The sequence below is a fragment of the Hordeum vulgare genome, chromosome 3H (genome assembly GCF_904849725.1).
Source record: "Hordeum vulgare subsp. vulgare chromosome 3H, MorexV3_pseudomolecules_assembly, whole genome shotgun sequence".
Lineage (NCBI taxonomy): Eukaryota > Viridiplantae > Streptophyta > Magnoliopsida > Poales > Poaceae > Hordeum > Hordeum vulgare.
Window position 1 is genome coordinate 503,233,803 of NC_058520.1, and position 17,430 is coordinate 503,251,232.

Consider the following 17,430-nt stretch of genomic DNA (forward strand, 5'->3'; position numbering starts at 1 on the left):
GATTTAAGCCTCCCCCAAGCTTGAGCGATGCTTTCTCTGTCACGAAGCCAAAAATTATAAATATAATTCCGATCACGATGTACTAAATGCATAGGATAAAACTTTTGATGAAATTCCAATTTCAACCGATTGTAGTTCCATGATCCAGTATCATCACATAGCCTATACCATGTCAACGCCTTATCCTTCAAAGATAAATGAAAGACCTTCTTCTTGTTCATATGATTCGCGTTCGTTACTTTGATAGTTTGATATGTGGGTGGACCGGCGCTTGGGTACTGCCCTTACTTGGACAAGCATCCCACTTATGATTAACCCCTCTCGCAAGCATCCGCAACTACACAAGAATAATTAAGACAAAGTATAACCATAGCATTAAACTAGTGGATCCAAATCAGCCCCTTACGAAGCAACGCATAAACTAGGGTTTAAGCTTCTATCACTCTAGCAACCCATCATCTTCTTACTACTTCCCAATGCCTTCCTCTAGGCCCAAATAATGGTGAAGTGTTATGTAGTCGACGTTCACATAACACTACTGGAGGAAAAACAACATACAACACATCAAAATATCGAACGAATACCAAATTCACATGACTACTTATAGCATGACTTATCCCATGTCCTCAGGAACAAAAGTAACTACTCACAAAGCATAATCATATTCATGACCATAGAGGTAATGAGTAGCATCAAAGATCTGAACATAAACTCTTCCACCAAGTAATCCAAATAGCATCAACTACAAAGAGTAATTAACACTACTAGCAACCTTACAAGTACCAATCGGAGTCGCGAGACGGAGATTGGTTACAAAAGATGAACGAGGGTTTGGAGATGAGATGGTGCTGATGAAGATGTTGATGGTGATGAGTCCCCTCCGATGAGAGGAGTGTTGGTGATGACGATGGCGACGATTTACCCCTCTGGGAGGGTAGTTTCCCCGACAGGATTGTCCTGCCGGAGCTCTAGATTGGTTCTGCTCAAGTTCCGCCTCATGGCGGCGGCGAATCCTCCGAAAAGCCTCCTCTCGATTTTTTCCAGACCGAAACCCTTCTTGTAGCAAAAGGGGGGAGCCAGAGGGCCAACTAGGTGCCCACAAGCCCCCTAGCCGCGGCCAGGGGGTGGCCGCACCTAGCAGGCTTGTGGCCACCTGCTGGTGCCCCTCTGGCACTTCTTCGGCCCAATATTTTTTATAAATCCCAAAAAAAATCATCGTTGATTTTCACGGCTTTTGGAGTTGCGCAGAATAGGCATCTCAAACTTGCTCCTTTTTCAGGCCAGAATTCCAGCTGTCGGCATTCTCCCTCTTCATGTAAACCTTGCAAAATAAGAGAGAAAAGGCATAAGTATTGTACCGTGAAGTGAAATAACAGCCCAAGAAGCGATAAATATCAACATGAAAACATCATGCAAAATGGACGTATCAACTGCCGACCTGCTTCTACCGTGCAAGTGGAAGTACTGCTCCCCCCAGTGGTACTACCGCTCCTGCACGATTTGTGGACAACAAACAATCAGATTTCTCCTCCACTATATAAGTGGGTCTTCTTCCCCGTGGAGACTCACCTTTTTCCGCTCTAGCTCCATTGTTGCTCAAAAGCTCAAACTTGCCCGATCGCCCTTCCTATCCATCAACTCTTGTTGATTCTCTACGGTTTGGAGGAGAAGGCCTCCCCCCACACTTTCACCAAGAGAAAAGTTTTCCCCCCATTAATCCCTCGCACATCTTGTTACTTTTGGGTGTTTGAGCACCCTAGACGGAATAGGTCACCTCGAAGCAATATTCAATTGTGGTGAAGCTTTGTGGTCTCGTTGGGAGCCTCCAATTAAGTTGTGGATATTGCCCCAACCTTGTTTGTAAAGGTTCGGTCGCCGCCTTGAAGGGCACCACTTAGTGGAATCACGACACCTCGCATCGTGTGAGGGGTGAGGAGAATACGATGACCTTAGTGGCATCTTGGGGAGCATTGTTCCTCCACACCGCTCCAACGGAGACGTACTTTCCCTCAAAGGGAAGGAACTTCGGAAACACATCCTCGTCTTCATCGGTTCCACTTGCGGTTTTTATTTACCTTTACTTGTATTTACTTCTTACGTACTATTGTTGTTGTTAGCATCATATATGTTGCTCACTTAGTTGTACTTCTAGACAACCTATTTGCTGCTAAACTTAATTTGTTAAAAGAAAAGATTAAAAAAAATAGTTGCCTATTCACCCTCCTCTAGTCAACCATATCGGTACTTTCACTAGGCCGTGGATTTTCGGGCCGGGCCTGGTGGTCCAACCGGGCCTCGGTGGGCCGGCCGGGTCGGGCCGGAGATGGGGAGGTATAGTGCATGCATTTTTGCTCTTTTTTCATGCTACAAGGAGTAGTATAATGACCCACCTTTTTTATCGATGATTCTTTCACTCGCTAGATGTATGGTACTAAACTCACACACTTGCCATGCAACATCAATGGACCGTTGAGCTCTGTGAATCTTAACTTGGTTGCGAGATTTAGCAAGCTAAGGCCCACAAAATCTAGCATTTGTGGGATGAGCGAGGACGTTGCTTGCACCCTTACTATGTGGGTGGATACTCAATTGTCTCTCTTTTTCAAATGGAGAGACAAAAGCTTTGCTCCATCACATTAATAGTTTTATAAATAGACAAAGTGCATGGGGTTTGCACATGATCCACTCTCGTGGCATTAAATAACTCAAACACTTGGCGCCCCTATCGCTCATAACCAAACCTCCTCTTTAATCTCACAAAGAACAATACATGACATAAATGAGGCATTTATTAACACTCTCATATTGTACTTATTCCAAATCTCCCGTGATATAAGCAAGATGGAAGTCATTCCTTTCCTCGTGCTACTAATGCCATTTTGACCACTTATGTTGGCCACTAAGCACCACCAATCTATGGGAAGAATGAAATTCTCCCAATTTTCGATGTGCATATTAACCATTGTGAACCAAAATTTAATTGCGTCCCAAATGTGCCTAATGAATCTACATTTGAATAGCATATGCGCCGCAATACTCTTTTTGTCTATTATTTTTTTGGTCTCTTTTTGTTTATTCAGTTTCAATATCGATATACATGGTTCAGACGGAGAGAAAAAGATAGACTTCAAATTTGATTCCCATGATGAAACTGACACACGCACGATTGTTCGATAGAGGGTACTAGGGTTGCATTACTTTAATAGTTCACTTTAGCTATATGTAAGTCCTTTGAATTTTGGATTAGGGTAAGTTGATTTATTGACCGTTGATTCTTGCTACGAGATTCCTGCTGTGTTTTTCTGGGTTGTTTTATGGGGGTGGTTTGGGTTATTTTTTTGACTAAACGCCTATTTCGTCGACTTGCTACTATGTTGAAGCCCATCCCTCTTTTCCTTTGTTGTTCTGTTTTTCTAATTTTATTATGTATTTTTTTGTTAATTGCTTTTCTCTATTAGTTGATTTTAATTTTTTTAGGTATTTGTGGGATGTTGGTTTAGTATAAATATGTACACACAAATATGTGCTAAATTTACACTATTATATGAGTGTTGTTTGCATAGTACAAAAGTGCAATTGTAGTGTAAAAATTGTGTGCGAGTCTTTTTAAACCCTTTTCATTATCTTTATTCCTAAAGAGTAATAGTCATGGCACTAATTCACTTTCATTATAAAACTTCGTTATTTTAGTTATTATTTTGTTTCTTCTTCTTTAAGGGTAATACCGATGCCACTAATACAATGTTTCTTATAAATATTTTCCCACGTAAATTCTACTATTAAAAGTTTATTATTGCATATTTAAAAATGTCTATATTTTTTGCAATTTTTTTATTGTTTCCTTTAGGTTTTTATTTCTTCTTAAAGTGTAATACCAATAACATTAATTCATTTTTTATGATTTTGATTTAGTTTTTATTTCATTTTATTTCTCCTTAGAGGGTAATATCAATGCCATTAGTTAATTCTTCCTTAGAAAACTTCATGAATTTGATTTTTTAATTTTATTTCATTTTCTTCTTCTTGAAGGGTAATATCAATGTCATTAATTTATTCTACCTTAGAAAACCTCATTATTCTGACTATTTTGTTTTTATTTATTTTTCCTTATTTTTTAAGGGTAATACCAGTGTCGCTAATTAATTCCTTCTCAAGAAACTTCTTATTGCAAAAAATCCACCACTATATGCTTATTCTTGCTTATTATAAAATAGCACATTTTATGTGTACATTGTGTGCAATATTTGTTAATTATTGTCTGCCTCAATTTTTCATTTTCTTTCTTCTTAAAGATTAATAGATATTCTACAAATTCATTTTCCCTACGAAACTTCATTTATTGAGAGAGAAGAAGGCTAGATAAAGAAGAAGGCTCGGCCTTTGGATCATACTCGATGGTGGGAAAGATTCGACTCAAGACCCCTAAACAATTTAGGCACCTACCAAATAAGGGCCCCCATAACATAGACATATACCCGCTCAGATTTCATGCAATGTTTGTGAGATTCATACAACTACCGAAAAAGTTGGACTACTATGTGTTTTTTGCATATTATGAAAGAGTTTGATTTCTATGCCAATCGCGTGCAACTTTTTTGTCATTTTTACATTTTATTTCTTCTTTTAGGTAATACCAATGTCCTTAGTTCTTTCTTTGTTAGATTTTTTTGTTTTCGTTTTGTATTAGATTTGGTTTTAGTTTTTTGTTTAGTGAGTGTTGCATGCATGTATTCCTATCCATTTATCCAGCAAAGTTTAACCCTAAATGGCATGTATGCATAACCCATTCATGTATGACATGCCTAGAAAATAGCATGCATGTGATGCAAAAATGGTGGGTCATTGATCCTCTAAATCCATGAATGATACATGGTGAAGAGAAGTAACAAACATGCATGCATTATTTGACCATGCAATGCACTCCATGCCTTCTTTTGGTAGGAGATTTTGGCACTCTACCACATACGAGCAGGCCAGCCTCGGGCACTTCATCCACATGACAGTACAAATGATTCAAAAGAAGAAGAAAAGCTGACTTGCCCAAATTCTATTTTTAGTCGACTTGTACCTAGTTGTCCCTTTTTATTGTGTGACCATAGATTTGGGTCAGTTCATTCCTTAATGGACCGAGGCCCATTACCTGCACGACCCAGCTTGCTCCTTTCTTCCTTTGTTTTATCTTCCGTTTGTCTGCTTTATATGTGTTTTTGCTTTTTTCTTTTCCTTTATCAATGTGTTACTTATTTTCTTTAACGGGTATTTTTGGCTTGTTGAGTGAGTCTAAATGTATTCACACAAAATTATTGACTACATGAAAAAAATTGCACTATTATATGATATATTTTTTGCATACTAAAGAAAGTGCAATCTTAGTGCAAAGTTGTGTGCGCTGTTTTTTCATTGTCTTTCATCTTAAAGGAACTAATTAATTGTTCCTTATAAAATTTGTTGGTTTTGATTATGTTTTAGCTATTATTTTTTTATCTTCTTCAAGGGTAGTAATAACGCCACCAATACATTCCTTCTTAGTAAAAATGGTTTTTTTTTTGCAAAAAATCTGCTATTATCTATGTATTTTTGCATATTTCAAAACAACACAATTTTTGCTGTATATGATATGAAAATTTTGTGATTATTTTCATTAGAATTTTTTCATTTCATTTCTTGTTAGAACGTAATACGAATGTCACTAATTCGTTTTTCCTTAGAAACCTCGTTATTATGTTTCTGTTTTGTTTTTAATTCATTTTCGGTCTTCTTAAAAGGCAATACCAAAGTCACGAATTCAATTTTCTTAAAAAACTTCATTATTTGATTTTATTTTCGTATTTACTTTGTTTTTTCTTCGTTAGTTGTGAGATAATGCCACTAATTAATTCTTCCCACTTTTGTGAAATTCCAATATTGTATATTTACTCTTGCATATTATAAAAAGTGCAATTTCTATGTAACTTATGTCATTATGTGTTTTTTTATTTTTATTTTCCTTTCTTATTAAAGGGTAATACAAATGACACTAATTCACCAATTCTTGGAAACCTTCATTATTATTATTTTTTATTTTCTTTCTTCTCAAAGGGTAATACGAATGTCACTAGTTCATTGTTCCTTATAAAAATTCATTTTTTTCTTCCTTATGGGTAATACCAATGCCACTAATTTAGAAAGCTCTTTTTTTTGCAAAAAATCCTGAATTAGATGCTTATTCTTGCATATTTTTAAGAAGCACGATTTTTGTATATATGGTGTATTTTTTCATCGTTTTTTTCACTTTCCTTCTTAAAGGGTAATATCAATGACACTAATTCATTCTTCCTTACAAAACTTCATTGTTTTGATTTTGTTTTAGCTTTTATTTCATTTTCTTTCTTCTTAGACGATAATACCAAAGACACTAATTCATTGTTTTTAGAAAACTTAATTATTCCCGTAAAAACTCAATTATTTTGGTTTAGTTTAAGTTTTTATAAGACATTAATTCGTTGTTAAGAAAAAGAACATAAGGATTCTAATCCCGCCAAAACCCTATGGATTTTCACCCGCAAAAAAAAACCTATGGATTTCCTTTGAATCAAATGAACCAGAGGGGCGCTTTGCATGGAAGCTAAACTTAGCTCAATACAAAACTTAATTTACCGTCCATGTATCATACGTACAAGTTACATATACTGCCATATTTTATCAGAAACAATTCAAAATTGCTCGGTCACAATTCAATTGAAATGTAGCTTTTTTCTACAATGTTTGAAAGATTTAAGCACCACCAGTTCATGTTTCCCGAACTTATTTCTTCTTGTATGTATATATATACCCCAGTTACTGACTTATTCCATTGTAACATTGGTGGGTGCTTATACATGTCCCTATAAGGGCAACCGATTTACGAGGCAAATGTGACGACAGGCCCGCGGGCGACGTTGTTGCTGCGGAACTTGGAGACGGCGCAATCCGTCGAGAAAAGACTGGACGAAAGGTATTTCGGTGCGCCTCCCATGATGGGCATCTTGGCGCCGATGTCCACCTTGTTGACATACTCCGGCTGGTAGGTCTGGCCGAGCACACCGTCCACACCCTTGGTGAGGGAATGGAACTTGAAGCCGAGGTCAAGGTGCACGAGGCTGTCACTCCCGGTCTTGCCATAGCTGTGGATCTGCGAGTCCTCCTCGGTGATCGGCACCGCGTTGGCCGAGATGCTGAACACGCCGTCGAGCTCCACCATGGCGGCGTTCACCGTGTCGGTGCGCGTGACGGACAAGGCGGGCAAGGCCTTGGAGACCCACCGGGTGTTCTTGACGGTCTCCATGTCGACGGTCTCGCCGTCCAACATGATGTGGATGTGGTCCTCTTCCTCGTCCCAGACGGCGGCCTTGCGAGCGCCGACGTAGAGGCGGTGCTGTCCGAAGCTGACGCCGATGGCCTGGATCCACGTGAAGCTGCGCTTTACGGCGGGGTTGTGGTTGCCGATGAAGTGGGCGTTGATGTGGAGGGCCTCGTCGGCGACGATGCAGAAGTCCTGGTCCTTCTTGCCGTGGAAGTAGAAGGTGTTGCCGTCCCCGCCGGTGAAGCGAGGGTCCCCGCACGAAGTGCCCGGGACGAGATCACACACTGTACATGCAATGCAACGCGTTAATTAGCATCTGAAGATCAACTAGGCGTCTAGGCCGGTGCAATGACGGCGGGAACAACTTGATTACCGCAGAATGACATGCAGTATTTGCAGTAGGCGAGGCACTTGTTGGGGCAGCGGCGCGGGCAGGACACGACGCAGGGCGTCTTGCGCCTCTCTGAGCAGGTGACCGCGAACAGGCGCTTAGTGCTGTTCTTGGGGATGGTGATGGTCTGGAACGCGGCCTTGGGCGGGAGCTTGATGGACTGACCGTTCTCCGACGTTTGCGCCGAGGCTACGCCGCACGCCAGCGCGAGCGCCACCAGGATGCAGCAGCCCAGCAGCAGCTGCTGACCCATGCCGCCGCGCCGCGCCATTGCCGCGACGAACGAGCTCGTGGGAGCGCGCTCTTCTTCGATCAAGTGCGTGTTTGCTGCGGAACTCGATCGTATACGGCTTTCGATGGTTGTAGTGTGTGTTTGTGTGGCGCCTAGCGAGGGATTCTTATGGGAGATGGAATGTGCGTGGTACTAACTTTAGTCAAGGAGCTTAATTGGAGGCGAAGTGGCGTAGGGGAGGACAAAGTGACATTGGCTCGAGGCCATACATACTTTGCTTTTGCTGAAATTAAGCAAGGGTCGTCGGCTCGACTTCGGGTTAAACTAGTATTAAACAAGCTACCTGCTCGGATCCAGCGTGCGCAGGCGCGGATGCATGCATGCGTGCATGGCAACTCCGTGCTTCCGTGTGCTTTGACCAGCGCAAAGTCTTACTTTCTTCATGTGTACCAAGAACGTAATAGCTGAGTTACGCTGCTGCTTTCTCCGGAAAGATTTGGACCGAAGTTACAAATCGACCCAAGGATCCAGCTAGCATGAATGGTGGTTAGCTCAACCGGAAATCTAGATATCGCCGACACCAGTTTATCACTTCCGTCACCGAAAGTCCCAGCCGGCGAAGGAACTCGGCCGCATGCATCGACGGGCAAGGTCAACTCTTTGTTGGAGACCTTTCATGGACGAACTGGGCCTGTTGCCGACGTGTACTGGATCACTATAACATTTCGCCATCAAGAACAGAGGCCTTACGTGCCCCGTATTCCCAACTTTCATACGGGGATCGCTCGCAAAGTTCACTCCCACCTTCTCAAGGGTTGACAAATGACGTTCTGTATATGCACCATTTGTCGAAACTTGGGACTTTTCCCTTTTCAATGTATATATTTTTTTGAAAACATTTGATCTCTTAAATTGTATTTTCAAATCACGAACAATTTTCATCGTTGGATTTTTCTTGTTGAGATCATTAAAACTAGATTTCATGTTATTTGATTCTGACGATTTTTCTAAGAGAAAAACATGAAAGAAACCGGAGTCGGAAGCATGGATTTTTTCTCTTCATGTTTTTCCCTTTTCAGAAAGCACAAATCGGTGCCTCCACGAGATGCAAATATGCGTCTCGTGAAAACACAAAAAACATGCAAAGAAAAAAAATCAATAATTATTTCCCTTTCAAGAAGCACAAATGTGTTTCTTGAGAAAGTAAATATGTGTCTCCACATTATGATTTTTTCCCTTTTCAAGAAGCATAAATGTGCTTCTCATGATAAAGAGTTGAGCCTCCACGAGAAGTGCTTCTCATGAAAAAAACAGAGAAAATTATGATTTTTTTTCTTTTCGTGCTTCTCGTGAAAACAATGTGCTTTCATGAAAAGCAAATATGTGATTCTCATGGAAGAAAATAAATTGTACAATGAAATTGTCATATTTTTTCCTTTTTTGAGAAACACGGTTGTGAGGGTTGTACTTCTCACGAAAACAAATATGTGACTCCACGAGAAGCAAAGTTGGGCTTTTCATAGAATCAAAACAAATTGTGATTTTTTTCCTACCTAAAAAGCACAACTCTTATACCTCCACGAGAAGAATGTTGCTTCTCGTGGAAGGAAAAAATCATGCCAAAAAATTATGAATTTTTTCTTTTGGAGAAGCACAATTATGCTTTTCGCGTAAGCAAAAAAATAAATGCGCAAAACATTTGTGGTATTTTTTCTCTTCAAAACCTAGGGAAAATCAAATGTAAACCAAAAGGCTAAAAAACGTGTACAGAAAAAAAATGAAATCTAAAGGAAGTGCTCAGTACGTGATATGTGGTGGAGTTTGGACAGGAAAACCCGCGCGTCAAATAGACTGGCAAACGCAAAGGAGCTGCAAGCGAGCGATGGGGTTTGGGCCGGCCCGTTAGGGTTTTCACCGATCCTGGTTTTGAGAGAGGTTTCCAGCCGGTTTTGAGAACTTCCTAAAAGATTCCCTGAACCGGTTTTTTCATTATTCTTTTTTGTTTCTTTTTTGTTGTTTCTGTTTCAAAATTGTTCTCGATTCCGAAAAAATGTTCTGGATTGGAAAATTGTTCTCGATTCCCTGGACCGACATTACTCGTACGCTTACGAGAGACTGGTTTCATCGTTACGAGTAACCCCCTTTGCTCAAAGATGACTGGCAAGTGTCGGTTTCTCCAACTTTAGTTGAATCGGATTTGACCGAGGAGGTCCTTCGATGAGGTTAAATAGCAACTCATATATCTCCGTTGTGGTGTTTGCGTAAGTAAGATGCGATCCTACTAGATACCCTTGGTCACCACGTAAAACATGCAACAACAAAATTAGAGGACGTCTAACTTGTTTTTGCAGGGTATGCTTGTGATGTGATATGGCAAACGATGTGATGTGATATATTGGATGCATGAGATGATCATGTTGTAATAGTATCGACTTGCACGTCGATGGTACGGCAACCGGCAGGAGCCATAGGGTTGTCTTTATACTAACGTTTGTGCTTGCAGATGCGTTTACTATTTTGCTAGGATGTAGCTTTAGTAGTAATAGCATGAGTAGCACGACAACCCCGATGGCAACACGTTGATGGATGATCATGGTGTGGCGCCGGTGAAAAGAAGATCGTGCCAGGTGCTTTGGTGATGGAGATCAAGAAGCACGTGATGATGGCCATATCATGTCACTTATGAATTGCATGTGATGTTAATCCTTTTATGCACCTTGTTTTGCATAGAACGACGGTAGCATTATGAGGTGATCTCTCACTAAAATTTCAAGACGAAATTGTGTTCTCCCCGACTGTGCACCGTTGCTACAGTTCGTCGTTTCGAGACACCACGTGATGATCGGGTGTGATAGACTCAACGTTCACATACAACGGGTGCAAAACAGTTGCGCACACGGAACACTCGGGTTAAGCTTGACGAGCCTGGCATGTGCAGACATGGCCTCGGAACACATGAGACCGAAAGGTCGATCATGAATCATATAGATGATATGATTAGCATAGGGATGCTTACCACTGAAACTATACTCAACTCACGTGATGATCGGACTTGAGCTAGTGTAAGTGGATCATGAACCACTCAAATGACTAGAGAGATGTACTTTTTGAGTGGGAGTTTAGCGTATAATTTGATTAAGTTAAACTCTAATTATCTTGAACATAGTCTAAGTCCACTTTGAATATATTTGTGTTGCAGATCATGGCTCATGCGACAGTCATCCTGAATATTAATACGTTCCTAGAGAAAGCTAAGTTGAAAGATGATGGAAGCAACTTTGTAGACTGGGCTCGTAATCTTAAGCTAATCTTACAAGCTGGGAAGAAGGATTATGTCCTTAATGCTTCGTTAGGAGATGAACCACCCGCTACGGCTGATCAGGATGTTAAGAACGCTTGGTTAGCACGTAAGGAGGACTACTCAATAGTTCAATGTGCAGTCTTGTATGGCTTAGAACCGGGACTTCAACGTCGCTTTGAGCGTCATGGAGCATTTGAGATGTTCCAGGAGTTGGAGTTTATCTTTCAGAAGAACGCCCGGATCAAGAGGTATGAGACCTCCGATAAATTCTATGCTTGCAAGATGGAGGAAAACTCATCTGTCAGTGAACATGTGCTCAAAATGTCTGGGTACTCAAATCGTCTAGCTGAGCTGGGGATTGAACTCCCGCAAGAAGCTATCACTGACAGAATCCTTCAATCACTGCCGCCAAGCTATAAAGGCTTTGTGTTGAACTACAACATGCAAGGGATGAACAAGTCTCCCGGCGAGTTGTTTGCGATGCTGAAAGTCGCAGAGTCTGAACTCCGTAAAGAGCATCAAGTGTTGATGGTGAATAAGACCACTAGTTTCAAGAGAAACGGCAAAGGCAAGAAGGGCAATTCGAAGAAGAGCGGCAAGCCTGTTGCCAATCCGACGAAGAAACCCAAAGCTGGACCTAAGCCGGAAACGGAGTGTTACTATTGCAAGGGTATGGGTCACTGGAAGCGCAATTGCCCCAAGTATCTGGCAGATAAGAAGGCGGGCAAAGAAAAACCAGGTATATTTGATATACATGTTATTGATGTGTACTTAACCGGCTCTCGTAGTAGTGCCTGGGTATTCGATACCGGTTCTGTTGCTCATATTTGCAACTCGAAGCAGGAACTGCGGAATAGGCGAAGGCTGGCGAAAGATGAAGTGACGATGCGCGTAGGAAATGGTTCCAAGGTTGATGCAATCGCCGTCGGCACAGTGTCACTTCAGTTACCGTCAGGATTAGTGATGAACTTAAATCATTGTTATTTAGTGCCTGCGTTGAGCATGAACATTATATCTGGATCTTGTTTATTGCGAGACGGTTACTCTTTTAAGTCAGAGAATAATGGTTGTTCTATTTCTATGAGTAACATCTTTTATGGTCATGCACCGAATGTGAGAGGATTGTTCATACTGAATCTTGATAGCGATACGCATATACATAACATTGAGACCAAAAGAGTTAGAGTTAACAATGATAGCGCCATATTTTTGTGGCACTGCCGCTTAGGTCATATTGGTGTAAAGCGCATGAAGAAACTCCATGCTGATGGACTTTTGGAGTCACTTGACTTTGATTCACTTGACACGTGCGAACCATGCCTCATGGGCAAGATGACTAAGACTCCGTTCTCAGGAACAATGGAGCGTGCAAGTGACTTGTTGGAAATCATACATACCGATGTGTGTGGTCCGATGAGCGTGGAGGCACGCGGCGGATATCGTTATTTTCTCACCTTCACTGACGATTTAAGTAGATATGGTTATGTCTACTTGATGAAGCACAAGTCTGAAACATTTGAAAAGTTCAAGCAATTTCAGAGTGAAGTGGAAAATCATCGTAACAAGAAGATCAAGTTCCTGCGGTCTGATCGTGGGGGTGAATATCTGAGTTTCGAGTTTGGTGCTCACTTAAGACAATGTGGAATTGTTTCACAGTTAACACCGCCTGGAACACCACAGCGTAATGGTGTGTCCGAACGTCGTAATCGTACTCTATTAGAGATGGTGCGATCTATGATGTCTCTTACTGATTTGCCGTTATCATTTTGGGGCTATGCATTAGAAACAGCTGCATTCACTTTAAATAGGGCACCATCAAAATCCGTTGCGACGACACCATACGAACTGTGGTATGGCAAAAGGCCAAAATTGTCGTTTCTTAAAGTTTGGGGATGTGATGCTTATGTCAAAAAGCTTCAGCCTGAAAAGCTGGAACCCAAAGCGGAAAAGTGCGTCTTCATAGGTTACCCAAAAGAGACAGTTGGGTACACCTTCTATCTCAAATCCGAGGGCAAAGTGTTTGTTGCTAAAAACGGAGGTTTTCTCGAGAAGGAGTTTCTCTCGAGAGAATTGAGTGGGAGGAAGATAGAACTTGACGAGGTTGTCGAACCTCTCATCCCTCTGGATGGTGGCGCAGGGCAGGGGGAAACCTCTGTCGTTGCAACGCCAGTTGAGGAGGAAGTTAATGATGATGATCATGAAACTCCAGTTCAAGTTTCTGTTGAACCACGCAGGTCGACGAGATCACGTGCTGCTCCAGAGTGGTACGGTAATCCCGTCTTGTCAATCATGTTGTTAGACAACAATGAACCTGCAAATTATGAAGAAGTAATGGTGGGGCCAGATTCCAACAAATGGCTAGAAGCCATGAAATCCGAGATAGGATCCATGTATGAGAACAAAGTGTGGACTTTGGAGATACTACCTGAGGGCCGCAAGGCTATTCAGAACAAATGGATCTTTAAGAAGAAGACGGACGCTGACGGCAATGTGACCGTTTATAAAGCTCGACTTGTGGCAAAGGGTTTTTCACAAGTTCCAGGAGTTGACTACGATGAGACTTTCTCACCTGTAGCGATGCTTAAGTCCGTCAGAATCATGTTAGCAATAGCTGCATTTTTCAATTATGAAATCTGGCAGATGGATGTCAAAACGGCGTTCCTTAACGGTTTCCTTAAGGTAGAGTTGTATATGATACAGCCCGAAGGTTTTGTCGATCCTAAGAATGCTAACAAGGTGTGCAAGCTCCAGCGATCCATTTATGGACTGGTGCAAGCATCTGGAGTTGGAACAAACGCTTTGATGAGGTGATCAAAGCATTTGGGTTTATACAAGTGGTTGGAGAATCTTGTATTTACAAGAAAGTGAGTGGGAGCTCTGTGGCGTTTCTAATATTATATGTGGATGACATATTACTGATTGGAAACAACATAGAGTTTTTGGAGAGCATAAAAGGTTACTTGAATAAAAGTTTCTCTATGAAGGACCTAGGAGAAGCTGCTTACATTCTAGGCATTAAGATCTATAGGGATAGATCAAAACGCCTGATAGGACTTTCACAAAGCACATACCTTGATAAAGTTTTGAAGAGGTTCAAAATGGAACAGTCCAAGAAAGGGTTCTTGCCAGTTCTACAAGGTACAAAATTGAGTAAGACTCAGTGCCCAGCAACTGATGAAGATAGAGAGCATATGCGCTCCGTCCCCTATGCTTCAGCCATAGGTTCTATCATGTATGCGATGTTGTGCAGTAGACCGGATGTTAGCCTGTCCATAAGTATGGCAGGTAGGTTCCAGAGTAATCCAGGAGTGGATCACTGGACAGCGGTCAAGAATATCCTGAAGTACCTGAAAAGGACTAAGGAGATGTTTCTCGTATATGGAGGTGACGAAGAGCTCGCCGTAAAAGGTTACGTCGATGCAAGTTTTGACACAGATCCGGACGACTCTAAGTCGCAAACCGGATACATATTTATTCTTAATGGGGGTGCAGTAAGCTAGTGCAGTTCCAAGCAAAGCGTCGTAGCAGATTCTACATGTGAAGCGAAGTACATGGCTGCCTCGGAGGCGGCTAAGGAGGGTGTCTGGATGAAGCAGTTCATGACGGATCTTGGAGTGGTGCCAAGCGCACTGAATCCAATAACCTTGTTCTGTGACAACACTGGTGCCACTGCCTTAGCAAAGGAACCACGGTTTCACAAGAAGACCAGACACATCAAACGTCGCTTCAACCTCATCCGCGACTACGTCGAGGGAGAGGACGTGAATATATGCAAAGTGCACACGGATCTCAATGTAGCAGACCCGCTGACTAAACCTCTTCCACGGCCAAAGCATGATCAACACCAGAACTGTATGGGTGTTAGATTTATTACAATGTAATTCACATAGTGATGTGAGGGCTAGATTATTGACTCTAGTGCAAGTGGGAGACTGTTGGAATTATGCCCTAGAGGCAATAATAAATATAGTTATTATTATAATTCCTGTATCAAGATAATCGTTTATTATCCATGCTATAATTGTATTGAATGAAGACTCATTTACATGTGTGGATACATAGACAAAACACCGTCCCTAGCAAGCCTCTAGTTGGCTAGCCAGTTGATCAAAGGTAGTCAGTGTCTTCTGATTATGAACAAGGTGTTGTTGATTGATAACTGGATCACGTCATTAGGAGAATCACGTGATGGACTAGACCCAAACTAATAGACGTAGCATGTTGATCGTGTCATTTTGTTGCTACTGTTTTCTGCGTGTCAAGTATTTATTCCTATGACCATGAGATCATATAACTCACTGACACCGGAGGAATGCTTTGTGTGTATCAAACGTCGCAACGTAACTGGGTGACTATAAAGATGCTCTACAGGTATCTCCGAAGGTGTTAGTTGAGTTAGTATGGATCAAGACTGGGATTTGTCACTCCGTGTGAACGGAGAGGTATCTCGGGGCCCACTCGGTAATACAACATCACACACAAGCCTTGCAAGCAATGTAACTTAGTGTAAGTTGCGGGATCTTGTATTACGGAACGAGTAAAGAGACTTGCCAGTAAACGAGATTGAAATAGGTATACGGATACTGACGATCGAATCTCGGGCAAGTAACATACCGAAGGACAAATGGAATGACATACGGGATTATATGAATCCTTGGCACTGAGGTTCAAACGATAAGATCTTCGTAGAATATGTAGGATCCAATATGGGCATCCAGGTCCCGCTATTGGATATTGACCGAGGAGTCTCTCGGGTCATGTCTACATAGTTCTCGAACCCGCAGGGTCTGCACACTTAAGGTTCGACGTTGTTTTATGCGTATTAGAGTTATATGGTTGGTTACCGAATGTTGTTCGGAGTCCCGGATGAGATCACGGACGTCACGAGGGTTTCCGGAATGGTCCGGAAACGAAGATTGATATATAGGATGACCTCATTTGATTACCGGAAGGTTTTCGGAGTTACCGGGAATGTACCGGAAATGACGAATGGGTTCCGGGAGTTCACCGGGGGGGGGGGCAACCCACCCCGGGGAAGCCCATAGGCCTTGAGGGTGGCACACCAGCCCTTAGTGGGCTGGTGGGACAGCCCAAAAAGGCTCTATGCGCCAAGGAGAAGAAAATCAAGAGAGAAAAAAAAAGGAGGAGGTGGGAAGGAAGGGGGACTCCCTCCCACCAAACCTAGTCCAACTCGGTTTGGGGGGGAGAGTCCTCCCCCTTGGACTCGGCCGACCCCCTTGGGGCTCCTTGAGCCCCAAGGCAAGGTCCCCTCCCTCCCACCTATATATACGGAGGTTTTAGGGCTGATTTGAGACGACTTTTCCACGGCAGCCCGACCACATACCTCCACAGTTTTTCCTCTAGATCGCGTTTCTGCGGAGCTCGGGCGGAGCCCTGCTGAGACAAGGTCATCACCAACCTCCGGAGCACCATCACGCTGCCGGAGAACTCTTCTACCTCTCCGTCTCTCTTGCTGGATCAAGAAGGCCGAGATCATCGTCGAGCTGTACGTGTGCTGAACGCGGAGGTGCCGTCCGTTCGGTACTAGATCGTGGGACTGATCGCGGGATTGTTCGCGGGGCGGATCGAGGGACGTGAGGACGTTCCACTATATCAACCGCGTTCTCTAACGCTTCTGCTGTACGGTCTACAAGGGTACGTAGATCACTCATCCCCTCTCGTAGATGGACATCACCATGATAGGTCTTCGTGCGCGTAGGAAATTTTTTGTTTCCCATGCGACGTTCCCCAACAGTGGTATCAGAGCTAGGTTCATGCGTAGATGTCTTCTCGAGTAGAACACAAAAGTTTTTGTGGGCGGTGATGTGCGCTTTGCTGCCCTCCTTAGCCTTTTCTTGATTCCGCGGTATTGTTGGATTGAAGCGGCTTGGACCGACATTACTCGTACGCTTACGAGAGACTGGTTTCATCGTTACGAGTAACCCCCTTTGCTCAAAGATGACTGGCAAGTGTCGGTTTCTCCAACTTTAGTTGAATCGGATTTGACCGAGGAGGTCCTTCGATGAGGTTAAATAGCAACTCATATATCTCCGTTGTGGTGTTTGCGTAAGTAAGATGCGATCCTACTAGATACCCTTGGTCACCACGTAAAACATGCAACAACAAAATTAGAGGACGTCTAACTTGTTTTTGCAGGGTATGCTTGTGATGTGATATGGCAAACG

The 17,430-nt window shown here is 42.5% G+C and overlaps 1 protein-coding gene across 1 annotated transcript; it reads right to left on the reverse strand.

Moving 5' to 3' along the window:
• Positions 1-6,676: 6,676 nt before the first annotated feature.
• On the reverse strand, positions 6,677-8,089 carry LOC123440307. Its single transcript, XM_045116883.1, has 2 exons — positions 7,695-8,089; positions 6,677-7,605 (listed from the first exon to the last, which is right to left on the reverse strand). Exons 1-2 carry the CDS (start codon positions 7,981-7,983, stop codon positions 6,881-6,883), a joined length of 1,014 nt encoding a protein of 337 aa, XP_044972818.1. The 5' UTR covers positions 7,984-8,089; the 3' UTR covers positions 6,677-6,880.
• Between the last annotated feature and the right edge of the window lie 9,341 nt (positions 8,090-17,430).

Bases quoted from the DNA above. Each gene is read 5' to 3' on its own strand.
- LOC123440307 (XM_045116883.1), bottom strand. From the start codon at position 7,983: ATGGCGCGGCGCGGCGGCATGGGTCAGCAGCTGCTGCTGGGCTGCTGC. The intron at 7,606-7,694 runs GTAATCAAGTTG...TTGCATGTACAG, and splicing joins ATACTGCATGTCATTCTGCG to TGTGTGATCTCGTCCCGGGC.